At 44.4% G+C, this 18522-nt stretch overlaps 1 protein-coding gene across 1 annotated transcript in view; it reads left to right on the top strand.

Moving 5' to 3' along the window:
- The window catches only part of LOC126203276 (leucine-rich repeat-containing protein 15-like), a 123479-nt gene that overhangs the window by 99189 nt on the left and 5768 nt on the right, over positions 1-18522 (top strand). The window contains exons 7-8 of the mRNA XM_049937532.1: positions 8474-8658; positions 15810-16098. Of these exons, the coding sequence (XP_049793489.1) occupies positions 8474-8658; positions 15810-16095 (471 nt within the window). The 3' untranslated portion in view covers positions 16096-16098. The remainder of the gene's footprint in view (positions 1-8473; positions 8659-15809; positions 16099-18522) is intronic.

Consider the following 18522-nt stretch of genomic DNA (forward strand, 5'->3'; position numbering starts at 1 on the left):
CAGACGCCAGAGCACCTGCGAAACTAGCCACTTCGTATACCAGCTCTGCTGAAATCATTGCACAGCTTTTTGCATTAGTAGGGTTACCAACCAGCCGTCCTCCAGGATCCCACCCTGTGGTACAAAATTCATCTGAACATAACATGTTTCATTTCAATGGCTGCCTCACAACTTGGGTCATCTTGATCCTCCTCTCCACCACCAGTTTTTTGAACTACTCATATGGAAGTTACCCTTACAGCACGTTCTCCATTCCTCAAACCAGCTTGGCCTCAACCTACGGTAACCTATTGTCCCCACACCCTTCAGATAACAGTTTTCCCCTCTCCCTGTTGTGTGCTGCTCTGCCAGTCTTTTTCGCTTCTCTGTTCCTCTCCCTTCCGGCTCCCCGTTTCCTCCCCACGCTCCTGATGCTCTGCCTGGAAGTGTTGTCTTGCCACCATCCAGTCCCTCCACACTCCCCCAGGCAGCACTCACTCCTCTTCCTTCACATATACCCTTCTTTGCCACACTCCAGGTTGCTGTTTCCGTTGTAGCAGTTGCATTCTGGCCGTAGCAGCCGGATACAGCGGTCACGTGTGCGTGCGATTTGTTTGCTTGTGTGCCTGTGTGTGGTCTTTTTCCTTTCTGGAAACATTTTGTTCATTGTGCCTGCCTGCAGCTCAGTGTATCATATTTACGGTGAGTATCAATCTATCCTTTTCACAATATTGTTTGTATTCCAACCTGGACTTTTTATTATTTGAATGTACAGGTTTTTTGCTAAAACCGAATGCGGGAGAAAATGTGTTGCTCTACTGTGCTGTGAAAATGTTTCACTTAGCTTTCTTCCTCGCTGTCAGTTTTAACAGTGGTAGCAGAGCATTTAAATCAATAGGCAATTTTTTCTCCGATATATATATTCTTCCTCCCTATTAATAATTTTAAAAAATTGTATTCACAACAATGTGCTGTTTTGTTTCGTTTCTTGCAGTTGTGTTTATGCTTTATCGGCTTTTTTCTAGAATCCTATGGTACATGAATCTTTCGAAACTTTGCAATCTTACCCATTCACAGGCTAAAGCTACGCGAAATACTCTCATTGAAGCTACTATGCTCACAGACCCAGCTGGTGGAGATGCATCTCTCATAACCTGTAGACCAGTGACTCTAGCTGGTCTACCCATTCATTTCTAGCAAATTCATTCTTGAATCAAGGTTTTGTTTGAAATAACAATAAACAAGGCTCAATGTCAGAGAAAGAGAGAGAGAGGGGGGGGGGGAGGGATGAAGAGGGACATGAGTGGGGGGAGGAAATGGACAGAGAGAGGGGAAAGGACGAGATGGACAGGGAGAGGGGCATGAGGAAGTGGACAGACAGGGAGAGATGGAGATGGCTAGAGACGATACATCAAATTCCCATACAAATTTACCGACTGCGAAGCATTGTCAGGTTCGCTAGTTTCTAATAAAAGATTGTGGAAATTACGAAAGCATATATTTTCCTTAAGGTTCAAATATATTTATGAGAAACGTATCCACATTCAATCGTGAAAAAAAGAAAACTCGATGTGTGGAAACATCGATGTATTTTTCGATGTATCGTCCTGACATCAATGTGATTTATTGCACCGAAACGAAAGTTGTATTTTTTAATTTCCATCCCAGTTTCCTTCATCCATGGGCAAAGAGATTCTGACATTTTGTACTTACCGTATATATCCAGACCAGTACAGAATATCTCTACCCATGTATTGCGAATGCAATGTTAGTTCCATTGTGCTGCCCGATGAGAGTAATTTCGATTATGCTATCGAAGTTTTATGGAGAGAGTGACTATTGAAGTCTTAGTTTAGATTTTAAAGTTTTTGGTATACTGCTTTAAATATATTACTTTTAGTGAATTTAACTATGTTATCTCAGTCAGCAGATTAAACAGGAATTGATGAATAATAAATAATACACTCCTGGAAATTGAAATAAGAACACAGTGAATTCATTGTCCCAGGAAGGGGAAACTTTATTGACACATTCCTGGGGTCAGATACATCACATGATCACACTGACAGAACCACAGGCACATAGACACAGGCAACAGAGCATGCACAATGTCGGCACTAGTACAGTGTATATCCACCTTTCGCAGCAATGCAGGCTGCTATTCTCCCATGGAGACGATCGTAGAGATGCTGGATGTAGTCCTGTGGAACGGCTTGCCATGCCATTTCCACCTGGCGCCTCAGTTGGACTAGCGTTCATGCTGGACGTGCAGACCGCGTGAGACGACGCTTCATCCAGTCCCAAACATGCTCAATGGGGGACAGATCCGGAGATCTTGCTGGCCAGGGTAGTTGACTTACACCTTCTAGAGCACGTTGGGTGGCACGGGATACATGCGGACGTGCATTGTCCTGTTGGAACAGCAAGTTCCCTTGCCGGTGTAGGAATGGTAGAACGATGGGTTCGATGACGGTTTGGATGTACCGTGCACTATTCAGTGTCCCCTCGACGATCACCAGTGGTGTACGGCCAGTGTAGGAGATCGCTCCCCACACCATGATGCCGGGTGTTGGCCCTGTGTGCCTCGGTCGTATGCAGTCCTGATTGTGGCGCTCACCTGCACGGCGCCAAACACGCATACGACCATCATTGGCACCAAGGCAGAAGCGACTCTCATCGCTGAAGACGACACGTCTCCATTCGTCCCTCCATTCACGCCTGTCGCGACACCACTGGAGGTGGGCTGCACGATGTTGGGGCGTGAGCGGAAGACGGCCTAACGGTGTGCGGGACCGTAGCCCAGCTTCATGGAGACGGTTGCGAATGGTCCTCGCCGATACCCCAGGAGCAACAGTGTCCCTAATTTGCTGGGAAGTGGCGGTGCGGTCCCCTACGGCACTGCGTAGGATCCTACGGTCTTGGCGTGCATCCGTGCGTCGCTGCGGTCCGGTCCCAGGTCGACGGGCACGTGCACCTTCCGCCGACCACTGGCGACAACATCGATGTACTGTGGAGACCTCACGCCCCACGTGTTGAGCAATTCGGCGGTACGTCCACCCGGCCTCCCGCATGCCCACTATACGCCCTCGCTCAAAGTCCGTCAACTGCACATACGGTTCACGTCCACGCTGTCGCGGCATGCTACCAGTGTTAAAGACTGCGATGGAGCTCCGTATGCCACGGCAAACTGGCTGACACTGACGGCGGCGGTGCACAAATGCTGCGCAGCTAGCGCCATTCGACGGCCAACACCGCGGTTCCTGGTGTGTCCGCTGTGCCGTGCGTGTGATCATTGCTTGTACAGCCCTCTCGCAGTGTCCGGAGCAAGTATGGTGGGTCTGACACACCGGTGTCAATGTGTTCTTTTTTCCATTTCCAGGAGTGTAGTTTTTTGCCCTTCAAATAAACTTTGAACATTTTGAGTACATCTCAGCTTGTTCTTGACGAAAAAATGTATAACCAATGGTAACCTACAATAAGTAATGCAACACTTTTTTTCTGAAAACAGGTTGGTTTTATTCGGATTCCCATACATCACGTTACTCCCCCTCCTTTGGCTACAGAACCCTATTTTTCAAAAGAATCTGCGTTCATGCGATAGACTAACGCCACCTTACTGGGAGGACCTTTATAGCCCATGGTACCACTCTGCTGGTCGATGTCGGGGTCAGCGTCTTGCTGCATCAGTAACCTCCCCATCATCCACATACTGCTTCCTGAGGAGTGGATCCTTTGTTGGGCCAAACAATTGGTCCTTCGTTGATCTTTATGGTGTTCTGTTAGGCGGCAAGGGACCCACCACCGGGCACACATCTTTGAGTACCCCAACTGGTGGATGAGTGTGTCAACATTACTAAGAGACGCGTTCATTTAAGCAGCGAGACGTTTGATTGTGTTCAGTCGATCACCTCGAATGAGAGTGTCCGCACGCTCCAGCACTTCAGGAGCTGTGTATGGCCAGATGGCTTTCGGGAGATCGGACAGGTTTGCGCGACCTTGTTATGATGATGACCGACGCCTCGTGGTGCTTTCGTTCACTGCCAGGTCTTCGTAGACATTCTGCAAGCGGCTATGAATATCTGCGATGCTCTGGTTTTCCTTCAAAAGAAACTCAGTGACAGCTCTCTGCCTGGAACGCAATTGCGTTACAGAAGTCATTTTGAAGGCTATGTATAGCTCCAGCACCTATCGGAGCTTCATAAACGTGTAGGGGCTGAAGCGCCAACATTCCCCGATGTCCCTTAACGAAGTCCGCACTTTTTCAACCGAAATTGGTGGAGAAAAACGTCCGTTTTAGTTATGGCCCATTTTTGTCTGTTGCGGTTTATTTATTCAAAACTAAAAGAACAGAATGGGAGACATTTGTCGTGAAATATCATGTCTGCATATGACAGAAAAATCTCTGACTGAAAGATAATGCTGCAACAGCTATGATTTAAATGTGTCGAATGACTCGTTAGTAAAAGCGTTTCGTCAGTTCAAGGCTGAAACGCAATCAGATGTTTCGAAACAAACATGGTATCGAACAATTCATATTATGAATTTGGACCACTTCCTGGTATATTACAAGGCTAATCCAGAAACATTTGCCAGTGGAGAGATCACTATGAAACTTCTTATTAGTTACAGGATTCATTTTCTACATATTACATGCCTTTATGCAGCGGTTGCACTTCTTTTTGCTTCCTCATGCCACTAATCTTAACTGATTCTTCTGCCTTTAGCGACAGTTTCCCACCGTAAGAGTAAGAGGGTGCCTTGAGTCTCTGTCTTCTCCTCCACGCTCCTTGATAAGGCCGTTGGCAGTCTGAAGGTGACTATTTATACCAGGAGTCTTCGCCTGCCATTGCTGAAGGTGTTTACTTAAGATCTGATCAGTGGCAAGTGTCAGACTTGCGACCCAGGACTTTCGAGTAGTAGTCGAGGGCGCCACAATTAGAGCACGGTGAGGTTGTTGGACTAGTAACAAGTAGCTCGTAGCGTCTGGTCCACCTTTTTCCCGAATGAAGGAGTCAGTGCGCTGTGGCAGAGGCTTTACGAGAGAGAACCTGATCCATGACTTGATCAATTGCCGAGCAACACTCAAAGAGTTTGGTTGTAGTTGTATCGAAACCCCATGCATATCGCTCGACATCGTCTCTGGTATGTTCAATAACACTGAGCACCTACATTGGTTAGTGTCATAAGAGACGAAGAACACGAAAGGGAGGCAGTAGATAAGAAGGTAGTGGGACACAGCTCTGGCCTATCTGCTAGATTATTCAATCTGCAGTAAAGGAAACTGATCAACAAGTGACTGAATTAAAGCCTCAGTCCCACATAACGATTTTACATAGGACCAGAATAATCTCGGGTTCTCTCCAGATTTTCTGCTGAAGTATGGCGGTGGTAGTAGTTGTATGCTTCGCTCACAGATCTTTTCGCAAATGCACGAATCTCCACTAATCTTTGCTTGTCGTCATTTGCGCGTTCTCTTTTTAACCGAGAGGGCAACAGCCTACGCTTCCTCAGCAGTTTCCGAATCTCGTTATTAAACATGGTGGGTGTTTCCCGCGACCGTACATTGCCGTGACAACCGCTGCCAGCAGTCATGTACGAGGGTTGGAACTTTAATAGTGTTAATTATTTATTTACAGCTCGTACAAAATAGATACTTGTTTCAAAGTTTTACTGGCCTTCAGAGTAGTCACCAGCATTGTGTATAACCCGTTGCCAGCGATGTGGAAGTCGTGGGATACTCTCAGCAGTGCCAGTTGTGTTGACAGTTCGAGCGGCGCGGTCTATTGCCCGATGAATTTGTAGCAGTTCTGAAGCGAATGCAGTGAAGTGTTTCCTTCAGTTTAGAAATTGAGTTGAACTCACGAGCGCTTAAGTCAGGGGAGTGCAGTAGGTGGTATAGCACTTAGCAGGCCCATCAGTCAAACAAACCAGTAACAGCTTGTAGCCGGTCGGGGTGGCCGAGCGGTTCTAGGCGCGTCAGTATGGAATCGCGCGACCGCCAAGGTCGCAAATTCGAATCCTGCCTCGGGCATGGATGTGTGTGATGTCCTTAGTTTTAGTTAGGTTTAAGTAGTTCTAAGTTCTAGGGGACTGATGACCTCAGATGTTAAGTCCCATAGTGCTCAGAGCTATTTGAATCGTTTTGAACAGCTTGCAGTTTACGTGCTTGACCATTGTCCTGCAAAATGATGGTCAGGTCCTGCAGAAAGTGTAGTCACTTCTGTCTCTATGCTGTTCATTTTTGGAACACAACCTACGACCAGCTTAGACACAGAAGTGATGACACTTTCTGCAGGACCTGACCATCATTTTGCAGGACAATGCTGAAGCACGTACAGTGCAAGCTGTTACTGATTTGTTTGACTGAAGGGGCTGCTAAGTGCTATACCACCTACTGCACTCCCCTGACTTAAGCCCTCATGAGTTCAACTCGATTTCTAAACTGAAGGAAACACTTCACGGCATTCGCTTCACAACTGCTACAAATTCGTCGGACAACAGACCGCGCCGCTCGAACTGTCAACACAACTGGCACTGCTAAGAGTATTCTACGACTTCCACATCGCTGGCAACGGGTTATACACAATGCTGGTGACTACTGTGAAGGCCAGTAAAACTTTGAAACATGTATCTATTTTGTACGAGCTGTAAAGTTGCCACTATTAAAGTTCCAACCCTCGTATATTGGCTACGTTCCTCCCAAATCTTTCTCCAACATCGCAGAAGTAACACGCAGCTTCTCGTAGCCGTATTACACGACCTCGTTCAAACTCAGCGACCTGCCTTTATCGCCTTAAAGGCATTCTTGACTAACATCAACCCACCACATTCAATCTAAAAGGTAACGAACGCTCACGACCTTTACAGCATGTATTTATATCAAACCTGATTTTCATCCTCATAGTGGCGACATTAGCGCCACTCTTCTGCGACTGGCGCGAAATTTCAGTAGACATCATTTTTCAGACCCAGAAAACTCTCCCACCAACTTCAATTTATTTCGCACCATTCTTTTTGGTTTTCGTATCTTTTTCAGTCGGTGTAGTAATAATTAAAAGACACGACGGAAAATTATATGCTGTAGCAGTTTATCATATTGAATGAGAAGACTAGATAGATAGATACGAGGTGTGGCTAGAAAAAAACCGGACTAGTACTGGTGAAACAATAAAACGAATGCAATAAGGCTGAACGTCGCGTGGCCTGTCACGTGACTCTCGCTCCGCCTACTGCTCGAGTTTCATCTGCCTCCTGCACTCAGTCTGCCCGTGGCGTCTGTTTTAAGTAGTTGACGTTTTGTCTGTGCGTCGGAAAATGTTGAGTGTACAGAAAGAACAGCGTGTTAACATCAAATTTTGTTTCAAACTAGGAAAATCTGCAAGTGAAACGTTTGTAATGTTATAACAAGTGTACGGCGATGATTGTTTATCGCGAACACAAGTGTTTGAGTGGTTTAAACGATTTAAAGATGGCCGCGAAGACACCAGTGATAACACTCGCACTGGCAGACCATTGTCAGCAAAAACTGATGCAAACATTGAAAAAATCGGTAAACTTGTTCGACAAGATCGCCGTTTAACAATCAGAGCAGTGTCTGAGTTAACAGGAGTTAACAAGGAAAGTGTTAGGCAGATTCTTCATGAAAGTTTCAACATGAACAAAGTGTGTTCAAAAATGGTTCCAAAGTGTCTCAATTGAACAGAAGGAACGCCGAAGAATGATTTGTTCTGACATCCTGGAAAACATTGAAAGTGATCCCACCTTCTTACAAAATGTTATTACTTGCGATGAATCGCGGTTTTTTACTTACGATCCCGAAACTAAACGTCAATCGATGCATTGGAAAACTCCTGGTTCTCCACGACAAAAAAAAGCACGAATGTCAAAATCGAAATTCAAGGCAATGATGATTGTTTTTTTTGACATCAAAGGGATTGTGCACATTGATTGGGTACCAGAGGGACAAACAGTGAATCAGCATTACTACATTAGCGTCCTGGCTACCCTACGTGAGCGAGTACGGAGAAAACGGAACGATTTGTGGAGAAAAAGTCATGGATCCTTCACCAGGACAATGCCCCAGCTCACAGTGCGTTGTCAGTGAAGACGTTTTTGGCAAAACACAACATTCCCATCTTAGATCATCCACCCTACTCACCTGATTTGGCCCCCTGTGACTTTTTTCTTTTCCCTAAAGTCAAGTCAGCTTTGAAAGGAACTAGATTTGAGACTGTTGAAGCAGTAAAAGAAAAAGCGACGGAAGTAATGTATGGATTTACCGAAAATGATCTGCAGCATTGCTATGAACAGTGGAAAATTCGTATGGAGCGGTGTAGAGACCGAGGAGGAGAGTACATTGAAGGAGATAACATGAAATTGTAAATAATTGTAAATAAATGTTTTTTCCAGCATCAGTTCGGTTTTTTTCTAGCCGCACCTCGTAGATAAACAATAAGGAGGGAAAGCAGATGTAGACTGATGCTTTTCCCGGCAGATATGGCTGAACGACAACAACTTGAGCCGGCTGGAGGGCGCGCAGGAGCTGGGCCGCTCCAACATGCTGAAGCTGGTGGACATCCGCTACAACCCGTGGGTGTGCGACTGCGACACGCAGTGGATGGTGACCGTGCTCACGCCCCTCATCAACCGCACGACGCCGGAGCTGCTCACAGGCGCTGGGTGAGCCTCTCTTCTCTAGGGTTTTCAGGTCATAACCGCACGAATTCCCACCTGCGTTCTGTACGCAGTCATGGTCGTGTTGGCTCCTGGTCCGGGAGTGTGAAGTTTGGAACAAGCCGTAACCTACAGCAATACATTAACAGTTTTACAGTTATTAGGTTGGTGCATAAGTTCGTTGCGATTTTGTTTTGCGTGTTGGTATTCCGGTTGCTGTGGGTTTATTTATCGATTGTCTTTTTATTTGTAGTTCAGTGTTGCTATTTGAGTTTGAGTTCATATACTTTCATTTTGTCATTTGCAGGAGATTGTGAGTGGAGAGTTGGACGCTAGAAAATGGAGTGCCAAGTACAGAAATCGGAATATTTCCGACATATTCTTCTGTTTGAGATCAATAGCGGGGTGACAGCAGCGGAGACAGTCAGAAACGTTTGCGCTGTGTCTGGGAATAATGCCGCTGGACAGAGTACAGCAAGAAAATGGTTCTCTCGTTTTAAGGAGAGTCGTTCTGACATTAGTGACTGTCCTAGTTCAGGAAGAGCTTCGGGGTTTGATAAATATCGTTTAAACGCGTTAATCCACAATGACCCACGTCAGTGTACTCGACAACTGAAGATGTGATGAACTCTGATCATTTCATCATCGTGCGGCATTTGCATGCAGTGGGAGAGGTTCAAAAACTGGGTGTATGAGTACTGCATGCACTAACAAGGGGAGGCCGCCAATTGTAAAATTCAAATTCGATTCATACTGCGCATAATAAAAGCTCATGGCCAGAGGTGTAATGTGGCAAAGCACCAAGATGCACTTCTCAGCCGTTGTCGAGAAAATCGACAGTTAAAAGAAACCGTTGCGGTGAAATACTCTCTACGATTAATAATTTTCTACAGCGTCGTGGCGCAGGGTAAGCGCTCGCGTTCGTAATACGAAGGTCGCCGGATCGAATCTCGCGCCATGCAATTTTTTTTATTATTAGTTTTTCGTAATTCAAATATATATATATATATATATATATATATATATATATATATATTGTCACCTTTTCCGCTCTATATATATATATATATATATATATATATATATATATATATATATATATATATCGGAGTTTATATTTCATACCTTCCGCAGCAAATTTGTGTTCGTTGGGTCTCTATTCTATTTCGAACGCTATACGTATTGGTTTCGGAATACCGTTTCTACGTCTTCCGTTAACTATACGTGGTTAACATTATGAAGACAATTAATAACATTTGTGAAATATAACTTTGTTTGCGGAAAACATAATGATGTTCGAAGTCGCCAGTTTTTCCACGACAAACGACTTTCAACAACTTATTATATGCATAATTGTTGCAACAGATTACCGGGAACTATATATATATATATATATATATATATATATATATATATATATATATATATTTGAATTACAAAAAACAAATACAAAAAAAAGGTTGCATGGCGTGAGATTCGATCCGGCGACCTTCGGATTACGAACGAGAGCGCTTACTCTGCGCCACGACGCTGTAGAAAATTATTAATCGTAGAGAGTATTTCACCGCAACGGTTTCTTTTAACTGTCGATTTTCTCGACAACGGCTGAGAAGTGCATCTTGGTGCTTTGCCACATTACACCTCTGGCCATGAGCTTTTATTATGCGCAGTATGAATCGAATCTGAATTTCACAATTGGCGGCCTCCCCTTGTAAGCCAAAATCACAATAATTAGCTGGTGATCATATGTGCGTCTCTGCTTGCTCGTCAACACCGACCTTTCCTATCCTGTATCGTTACATATGACGAGAAATGGGGCCTTTATGCAAACGTAAGGAAAAAACGAGAAAGGAATGGTTGAGTACAAACAAAGCAACAACTCCCGTACAAAGACCTGCGCGCATCCACAAAAGATAATGTAACACATCTGGTGCGACACCAACGGTGTTGTAACCATAACTGCCGAAATTTATTGTCAACAACTGAAGCGCCTTGCAGATGAAACCCAAGAACAGCGTCCAGGAAGACTGCGTGAAGTGTGTTACTCCACGATAGACTGCTAGAACACTATGCAGGAGTAGTGTTTGAAGTCCTGCCGCACCCGCCTTATTCACCTGTTATAGCGTCCTCAGATTGTCACCTTTTCCGCTCTCGATCGAACAGCCTTCAAGGCAATTACTTTCCGGATGTAAATGCAGTCAGAACGTGGCACGACGAGTTGTTCGTCTCAAAATCACGTGATTTCTACAGTCGCGGAATCTAAAAGTTGGGGCCGGAGTGGCGAGCTTCAGTCCGGAGCCGCGCGACTACTACGGTCGCAGGTTCGAATCCTGCCTGGGGCATGGATGTGTGTGATGTCCTTAGGTTAGTTAGGTTTATGTAGTTCTAGGGGACTGATGACCTCAGATGTTAAGTCCAATAGTGCTCAGAGCCATTTGAACCAATCTAAAAGTTACCACAGCGTCGGCAGACTATGGTAATGTTGAAGGAGAATGTACTATTGATCACTGAAGTCTGTTATGGGTATCTGTTGTGTTAATTTAACTTATAAACTTATGGAGAAACAATGCGAACTTTTGCAAGAACCCAATACATTATTTACTGATCATCAAACATTGATATAACTGAAGGGGACTATGAATGGCCTATCTCGCTAATGTTAAAGTTGCTAATTTCATGACGCAGTCTTTCAAGAATTACTACATGCAACTTAATGAAAGTTTTGCACTTTCCTTAAACATGCTTCGTGTACTTACCCTTTCAGTGTGGTTGAAGTATACATTCCAGGAGGTAGGATAGCATTTTTTTCTGTTTTATTTCTTGTTAAATATTTCCTTAAATTTTTGTGCGTTTTACTAGAATCAGACAAGATATCTTTACCATTCGATAGGTCTGTATCATAAGGGTGTCATAACTTAATTTTAAAAAATATCGAAAGTCGATCGATCTTCTGTAGTTCCTGAGAAAATTATTTTTCCAGAAACTGCAATTAAAAATTAATTTAAGTTAAAACATTTTAATACAAACAACAGCTAAAACGTGGCAGCACTGCAGTCTTCATCTTCTACATTGTTCGAACGCATCCTCTACCTCCCCTTAAAAGATCTTGCTCGTTTGACACTTTTTTAGCTTGTAGCTCAGCCTTGTCAACTCGCTCCATCTCCAGTGCCTCCAGCATAGCCCACATGTTCCAACCAGTCTTCAGTCGCAGCTCCTCAAAGACTTTCAGTCTACAACCATCATTAAATGCGATAATAGCATCATATACACCAACCCTCAATGTATGGTACCCCACAAATACATTTTTAGACACTCTTGTGAACACTGTATTGTTGAATGACTCATTTACATTTTGTGTTTTCCCTGTCAGATAATTCTTCAAAAGACCTGGATTTGCCGAATCTCTATAAGTGGTTTATAGTCAACGCAACAGCCTCAGTAAAGAGTTCTTGTGGGAAATTTTTTCTACATGTCCAGTTGATTCAGCTTTCTTACATTTACATCACTCGCCTGAACGAAGGTTGTGGATCGGCCTGTCACCTGTTGATATTGTATGGAAAAAGGATGCCCACACAACTTTTTTCATACCATCTACTTGTTTTTATTGCTTCTTGTGGCTTAACTATAGTATTCTGGTTGTTGATTGATGGCATTGTCTAGCAGACGACTCCTAATAGTCTTGCCGTCAGATAGGCGGGACTTCAACAGCTCCTGTTTCCTGCATTATAGCAAGAATGTCGCATGCACAACATATACAAGAATCACAACTGTTCTGTCAGTCCTTCCACCTTATGCAGAAATATTTCTACTAGTACTGAAATCATGCCACGCCCTTCTATGCGTTATGGTTCTTGAGATATTAATTTTTAATCGACTAATGTTTTACGAAATCCTAGAACTGTCCTGACCTATTAATTAAATTAGGTTAAATATACTCCCAGTCAGCCAAATTTAATAAATCGTACACCAAGTTAATCAGCAAATGCCGGATTATGTTTCTATACGAAAAAAAAAAACAGAAATTAAAATTCTTCAACAAAATAGTCATTTATACTCCCCTTAAATCGACGGATCCTTGTAACTGGGAAAGTCTATCACAAGACGGAATCAGTTACCCTTGACAGTACGTCAGCAAGTCGACCATGGTCGACACGACATTAAAGGAAGATGAGAAGCTCAATTTGGCGGATCCCAGTGGAGCTGAGCGACGTCGTACTCAAGAGTTGAGCGGCAGTGGCAGTGAGGAGGCGGTGGCTTACTGTAGCTGGCGGTGATCTAAGAAGGCGGTGGCTTAGTGTAGCTGGCGGTCATCTGACCTTCGCCTGCTCTGTAGCCGGTTATATTGCCACCAGTAACACCTCTATCCCCGATTCTTTAAAGAATCGAACTCCCTTGTACGAAACGGCTTCAACGTCTGATTATTTTATATATAAGTTAATGTATTTTCAGAAAAGCTAGTTTTTTCACACGTCTCAATGTTTATGACGTCATACATCCTTCCCTATCTGTCGTACAGTGATATAATTGCACTATTTAAGGGCTTTGGTTGGCTTTATTAGATATGCAGGGAGCGATACCGCACAATAAACTTTGTTTTGGTGCGGGCAGTGGCGGGCTAATCCTAAGCTGTTTTAGCTTCCATGTCAAAATCAAATCAAATCAGCCCTGGGAAATACTCCCGGTACACATTTGATAGCAGGCAGAGTTGATATGCGGCTGTCTTGGAGAGAATGGAAGGAGGAAGTACCCCCGCATGTATCCAGGATTGAACTAGGGACCACCAGCGCCGGACACTAGTGGTCTACCTACTAGACTACTATGGCCACACTACAGGTAGATACTGTCTACAAAATTTGTTGTCAATAGGGTTAGTGGTAAAGCAGTAATAAATTAAAACGTTATGGCTCTGAGCACTATGGGACTTAACATCTGAGGTCATCAGTCCCCTAGAACTTAGAACTACTTAAACCTAACTAACCTAAGGACATCACACACATCAATGCCCGAGGCAGGATTCGAACCTGCGACCGTAGCGGTCACGCGGTTCCAGACTGAAGCGCCTAGAACCACACGGCCACACCGGCCGGCTAAAACGTTATACCTGATGCTTAAGTTTTACTGCGTGCTCAGTTAAAAACAGCAACAGATAATTTTTTTTCTTTTCATTATTTTGTGTCTTTGGGAAAGGGGGAGGGGAGTGCCAGTGAGGAAAAGTTTCCGAAAGGTTTGAAATTACGTGTAAGATTTCTTGCAAGAGCCAAGCGCTCCCATTGTCAAATCCTGGATGAATATAGTCTAGGTAATTTGGGCGGCATGAGTTACACTGCCTCAAGACGCAGACTTGATTTCTAACTCTAATACTTGACTCATTACGTTAAACCATCAACGTATGATAGTACCTCTTAATGTGTAGGTTATGACAGGATTTTAAATTTTTAAATTCGGTCATTAATTAATTTACACGAAGTACTGAAAAATCAAATTTTTGTTGCTCCTGGAGGCCATTAGATAGCCAACCCACACCTGCGACAGGGTGGTCACCTTAGCCGTTTAGTAATATACACTGGTGTGCAAAATTTAAGGGTCAAATTAACTTTTGCATGACATGTCACTGCCGAGAAAAAAAGCTCTATGTAACTTGGACCATGCGTAGAAGCAACTGCTACAGTTTAGTACCACAGGTATCTAAAAGAAATACACAATGAGACGAAGAGAAGTGACACTTTCATTCAGAGGCAACAATTACACCGAAGTCATGCTGATTCATGATTGTCTCAGAACATTACAGACGGAGGAAATAATTCTCACTAGGGTGTGGGCTCACCACCGACAGCAATCTACGAAGAAGAATGTGCTTCCATTCTAGTCAAAAGGTTGGTTATGAGATCTTGTGGTAGGGTAGTCCATTCCTCCACCAGTGTGGATGACAACTGCTGGGTAGGCCGGTCGATGTGGCCGAGAGGTTCTAGGAGCTACAGTCTGGAACCGCGCGGCCCCTACAGTCGCAGGTTCGAATCCTGTCTCGGGCATGGGTGTGTGTGATGTCCTTAGGTTAGTTAGGTTTAAGTAGTTCTAAGTCTAGGGGACTGATGACCTCAGAAGTTAAGTCCCATAGTGCTCAGAGCCATTTGAACCATTTGAACTGCTGGGTAGTCACTGGTGCATGTCGACGTCCTACAGTACGTATCCCCAATGCATCCCACAGGTGCTCAATGGGATTTAAGTCATTTGAATGGGCAGGCCAGTCCATTCCCTGAAAATCCTCTCATTCCAGGAGCTGCTCCAACTGTGCAATTCGATATAGTCATGCACTGTCATCCATAAAAATGAAGTGACAGCCGAAATCACACAGTGAAGGAGTACAGCATAAGAGCACATTGAACTGCATGCATTGCTGCCCACAGTTATCACACATCCTATTAAGAGGTCCCACCTTTTGTAACGTCCAGGGGACCATCATAGACCACGGTGACTTCAGAGTGACTATCACTTTTGAATAATGTTGCCATTTCTGTTGTTCTAAACACGTTTCTCTTTCAGTTACCTTCTTTCATATACCATAGGGGCTCTTTCAATGTGTGGTGGTCCAAGTTTAATCGAGCTCTTTTACTCGGTTGCGACACACCATGCGAAAGTTACTTTTTTGCTCACCTATGCAGATTTTAGGAGTTCCCTAGGTAGTTAACATGAATAGCTAATGGTCATGTTGCGTAATTGCCGCCCTTGCAATGGAGTCACTATAGCTATGCTGTCTCTGCCATTGGTGCATCTTCATCCATCAGTGGCTAAGATACAAGAGAACACACACACTGAACATAAACTTGAACAATGAGCATTCATTTTCCCAATTGACTACAGAGGCTTCTAGAGGGTTTGTTTAAACAACCCACCAGGTGAGGACGACGGTTCAATCCCGCGTCTGGCCATCCTGATTTAGGTTTTCCGTGATTTCCCTAAATAGCTCCAGGCAAATACCAGGGTGGTTTCTTTGAAAGGGCACAGCCGACTTCCTTCCCCATCCTTCCCTAATCCGATGAGACCGATGACCTCGCAGTTTGGTCTCTTCCCCCAAATCAACCCAACCCAACCCCATCAGGTGAAGCCTACAGACTCGGATGTTGAGAGCTGTCTGGCTTAGGTTGCTGTGTGTGTGGCAGGTGCGAGCATCCGGAAGAGATGCGTGGCAAGACGTTCGCGTGGATGTGGCGCAGTGGCTACAACATGCGCTGCCTGCCCACTGACGGTTCCAAGCCGGAGCGCGACGCAGCCATGCTGGTGGGCGTGCTGCTCGGTCTGCTGCTGGGCATGGCGCTGCTCGGCGTCGCCATCTTCCTGCACCGCCGCCGCCTGCTCCCCACGTGCCTCACCTGCGAGACCGGGCCAGCCGCCTTCTCCAGAGGCTTCTACAAGCGCGCTGGGCCTGCCACTGACGAGATGTACTAGCCGGTAAGTGGTACAGTCGTGCTGGAATCTGTGCATCATGATCATCATCCTCATCTTCAACAACCTCATCTTCAACATCCTCATCCTCAATATCCTCATCATCATCTTCCTCAGCATCCTAATCCACATCATCTTCCTCTGCATCATTCTCATTCTGATCATCCTCATTCTCATCCACACCATCCACATCCTCATCCACCTCATTCTCATCTTCAACATCCTCATCCTGAATACCCTCATCCACACCATCATCATCCTCACCATCCTAACCCACATCATCTTCCTCCACATCATTCTCATTATGATCATCCTCATTCTCATCCACACCATCCACATCCTCATCTACCTCATCCTTATCTTCAGCATCCTCATCCTCAATACCCTCATCCACACCATCATCTTCTTCACCATCCTAATCCACATCATCTTCCTCCACATCATTCTCATTCTGATCATCCTCATCCACACCATCCACATCCTCATCCACAATATCCTCATAGACACCACTCTCATTCATGCCATCCTCCTTATCATCCTCCTCCTCCTGCTCCTCCTCCTCCTCATCATCATCATCCCCTCCTCTCTCTGACCGCATGAACGGTCCGCTACTATCTCCCAAAGACTTTCCAGGCTGAAATCTGTCACTTCTGATTTCATCAATCCATCTCATCCTTTGCTGCTTCTTTGTGCCTTCAATCTTCTGCAGCGTTATGGTCTTTTCTGCAAATCATTTCTTCTCATGATTAGCACCTACAACAAGTACTCGTGCTGTTGGACATGAAATGGAGGTCACTCATCGGTTAGTCTTGAGATTTTGAGGGATGACGGCCAGCATCCATTTAGTTTCCACACTGTCCAAGACCTAAATCCTGTGGCAGACTATGAACACAGGCTAGGGTTTTGCCGGTGGTTTCTGCGACGTGTTGCATGAGATCCCTACTTCCTCGCCATTGTGTTTTTTACCAAAGAGTACACCTTCCATCGGGATGGCCTTTACAATACTCGAAACGTTCATTACTGGGCAAGGGGAAATCCTCACGTTACTTACGTCCACGGACACCAGGAAAGATTTCGATTTTTGCTCAACATTTGGGCAGACAGTATGAGTGATAATCTCATTGGGCCGATCCGTCTACCTCTTCAACTTACTGGGGCAAATTACCTTCACTTTGCAAGAAACTGTAGCCGGCCTGCTGGAAGATGTTCCCCTGGATTTAGGTCTACGCATGTGGTTGCAGCATGATGGGACGCCCGCACATAACAGTCGTGCCGTGCGTATATATTTAAATGAACTCTTCGACGGCTGTACATAAAGTAGGCTAGTTTTTGTTTCAGTATCAGATCTTCCAAGGAACAATTTTCTGTAATACCGACCTATTTGTTCTCCTTGCAGTCAATGGATCTTTTAAGGAGTTTCCTCCAACACCACAATCGAAGGGAGTCCATGAAGCTCAGCTTTTCTTATGGTCCACTTCTCGCACCTGTACATCACAAATGGAAAGACCATAGTCTTTACTAAACGGATCTTTGTTGTTAATCTCTACTCCATCAAACAATGTCAAAGTTGGACTTCGCCTTTCTGCCAAGTAACAAGCATCTCTTGATTTCGTGGCTGCAGTTAACATCAGCAGAAAAAAAAGTCTGCGAGCTGAGATAGATGAAAATACAAACTATCCTCATTGTTTCTCCTCCTACAGGCCATCAATTGATAGTTACAGTTGCCATAATTTACGTTTTCTTGAAATACAACATTAGTCTAGCCTCTGTGCGTTCTTCTTTCACATTCAGTATCTTTAACTCTTATTCAATTTTGGCCATCAGGATGGTATCATCTAAGCGTATTTATCTTTATTCTAACTATTTTAATTACATATGTTTGTTTTAATTCCTGTCTCTTCTTCATCTAAACTGACATTCATCATAACGCTCCCTGCTTACAGATTGGCTAAATAAGGTGACAGTATACAGCACGGCCTTCACCTTCCTGAATCTTGACTCACTTAGTTGCTCCACATACGATTCTCACTATGCCCTCTTGGTCAGAGTATAAAATCCATATGAGGTAAGTCAGGTGATCTGTTAATCCCACTGTTTTGAGTACATCCCTAATTTGTTGTGTTCGACAGTCAAAGGTTTTAGCATAACCAATAAATCTGAGGTACACATCTTCCTGGAATTCTTTTGTCTTCTCCATAATCCACCGGATGCTGGAAATTTGTGGATTACTTCCTTTACGATATCCTGCTTGTTCTTCAGGTAGCTCTCGGTCTATGTAATGGTGATCGGTTCCAGAAAGAAATCTTCACTCTGCAGCGGACCGAGTTCAGGTCTCGGTCGGGCACACAGTTTTAATCTGCCAGAAAGTTTGAAGGGATTGGTTGATAGGACACATTGTAAGACATCAAAGGATCACTAATTTAGTATTGG

Source organism: Schistocerca nitens, chromosome 9 (genome assembly GCF_023898315.1).
Source record: "Schistocerca nitens isolate TAMUIC-IGC-003100 chromosome 9, iqSchNite1.1, whole genome shotgun sequence".
NCBI classification, from domain to species: domain Eukaryota; kingdom Metazoa; phylum Arthropoda; class Insecta; order Orthoptera; family Acrididae; genus Schistocerca; species Schistocerca nitens.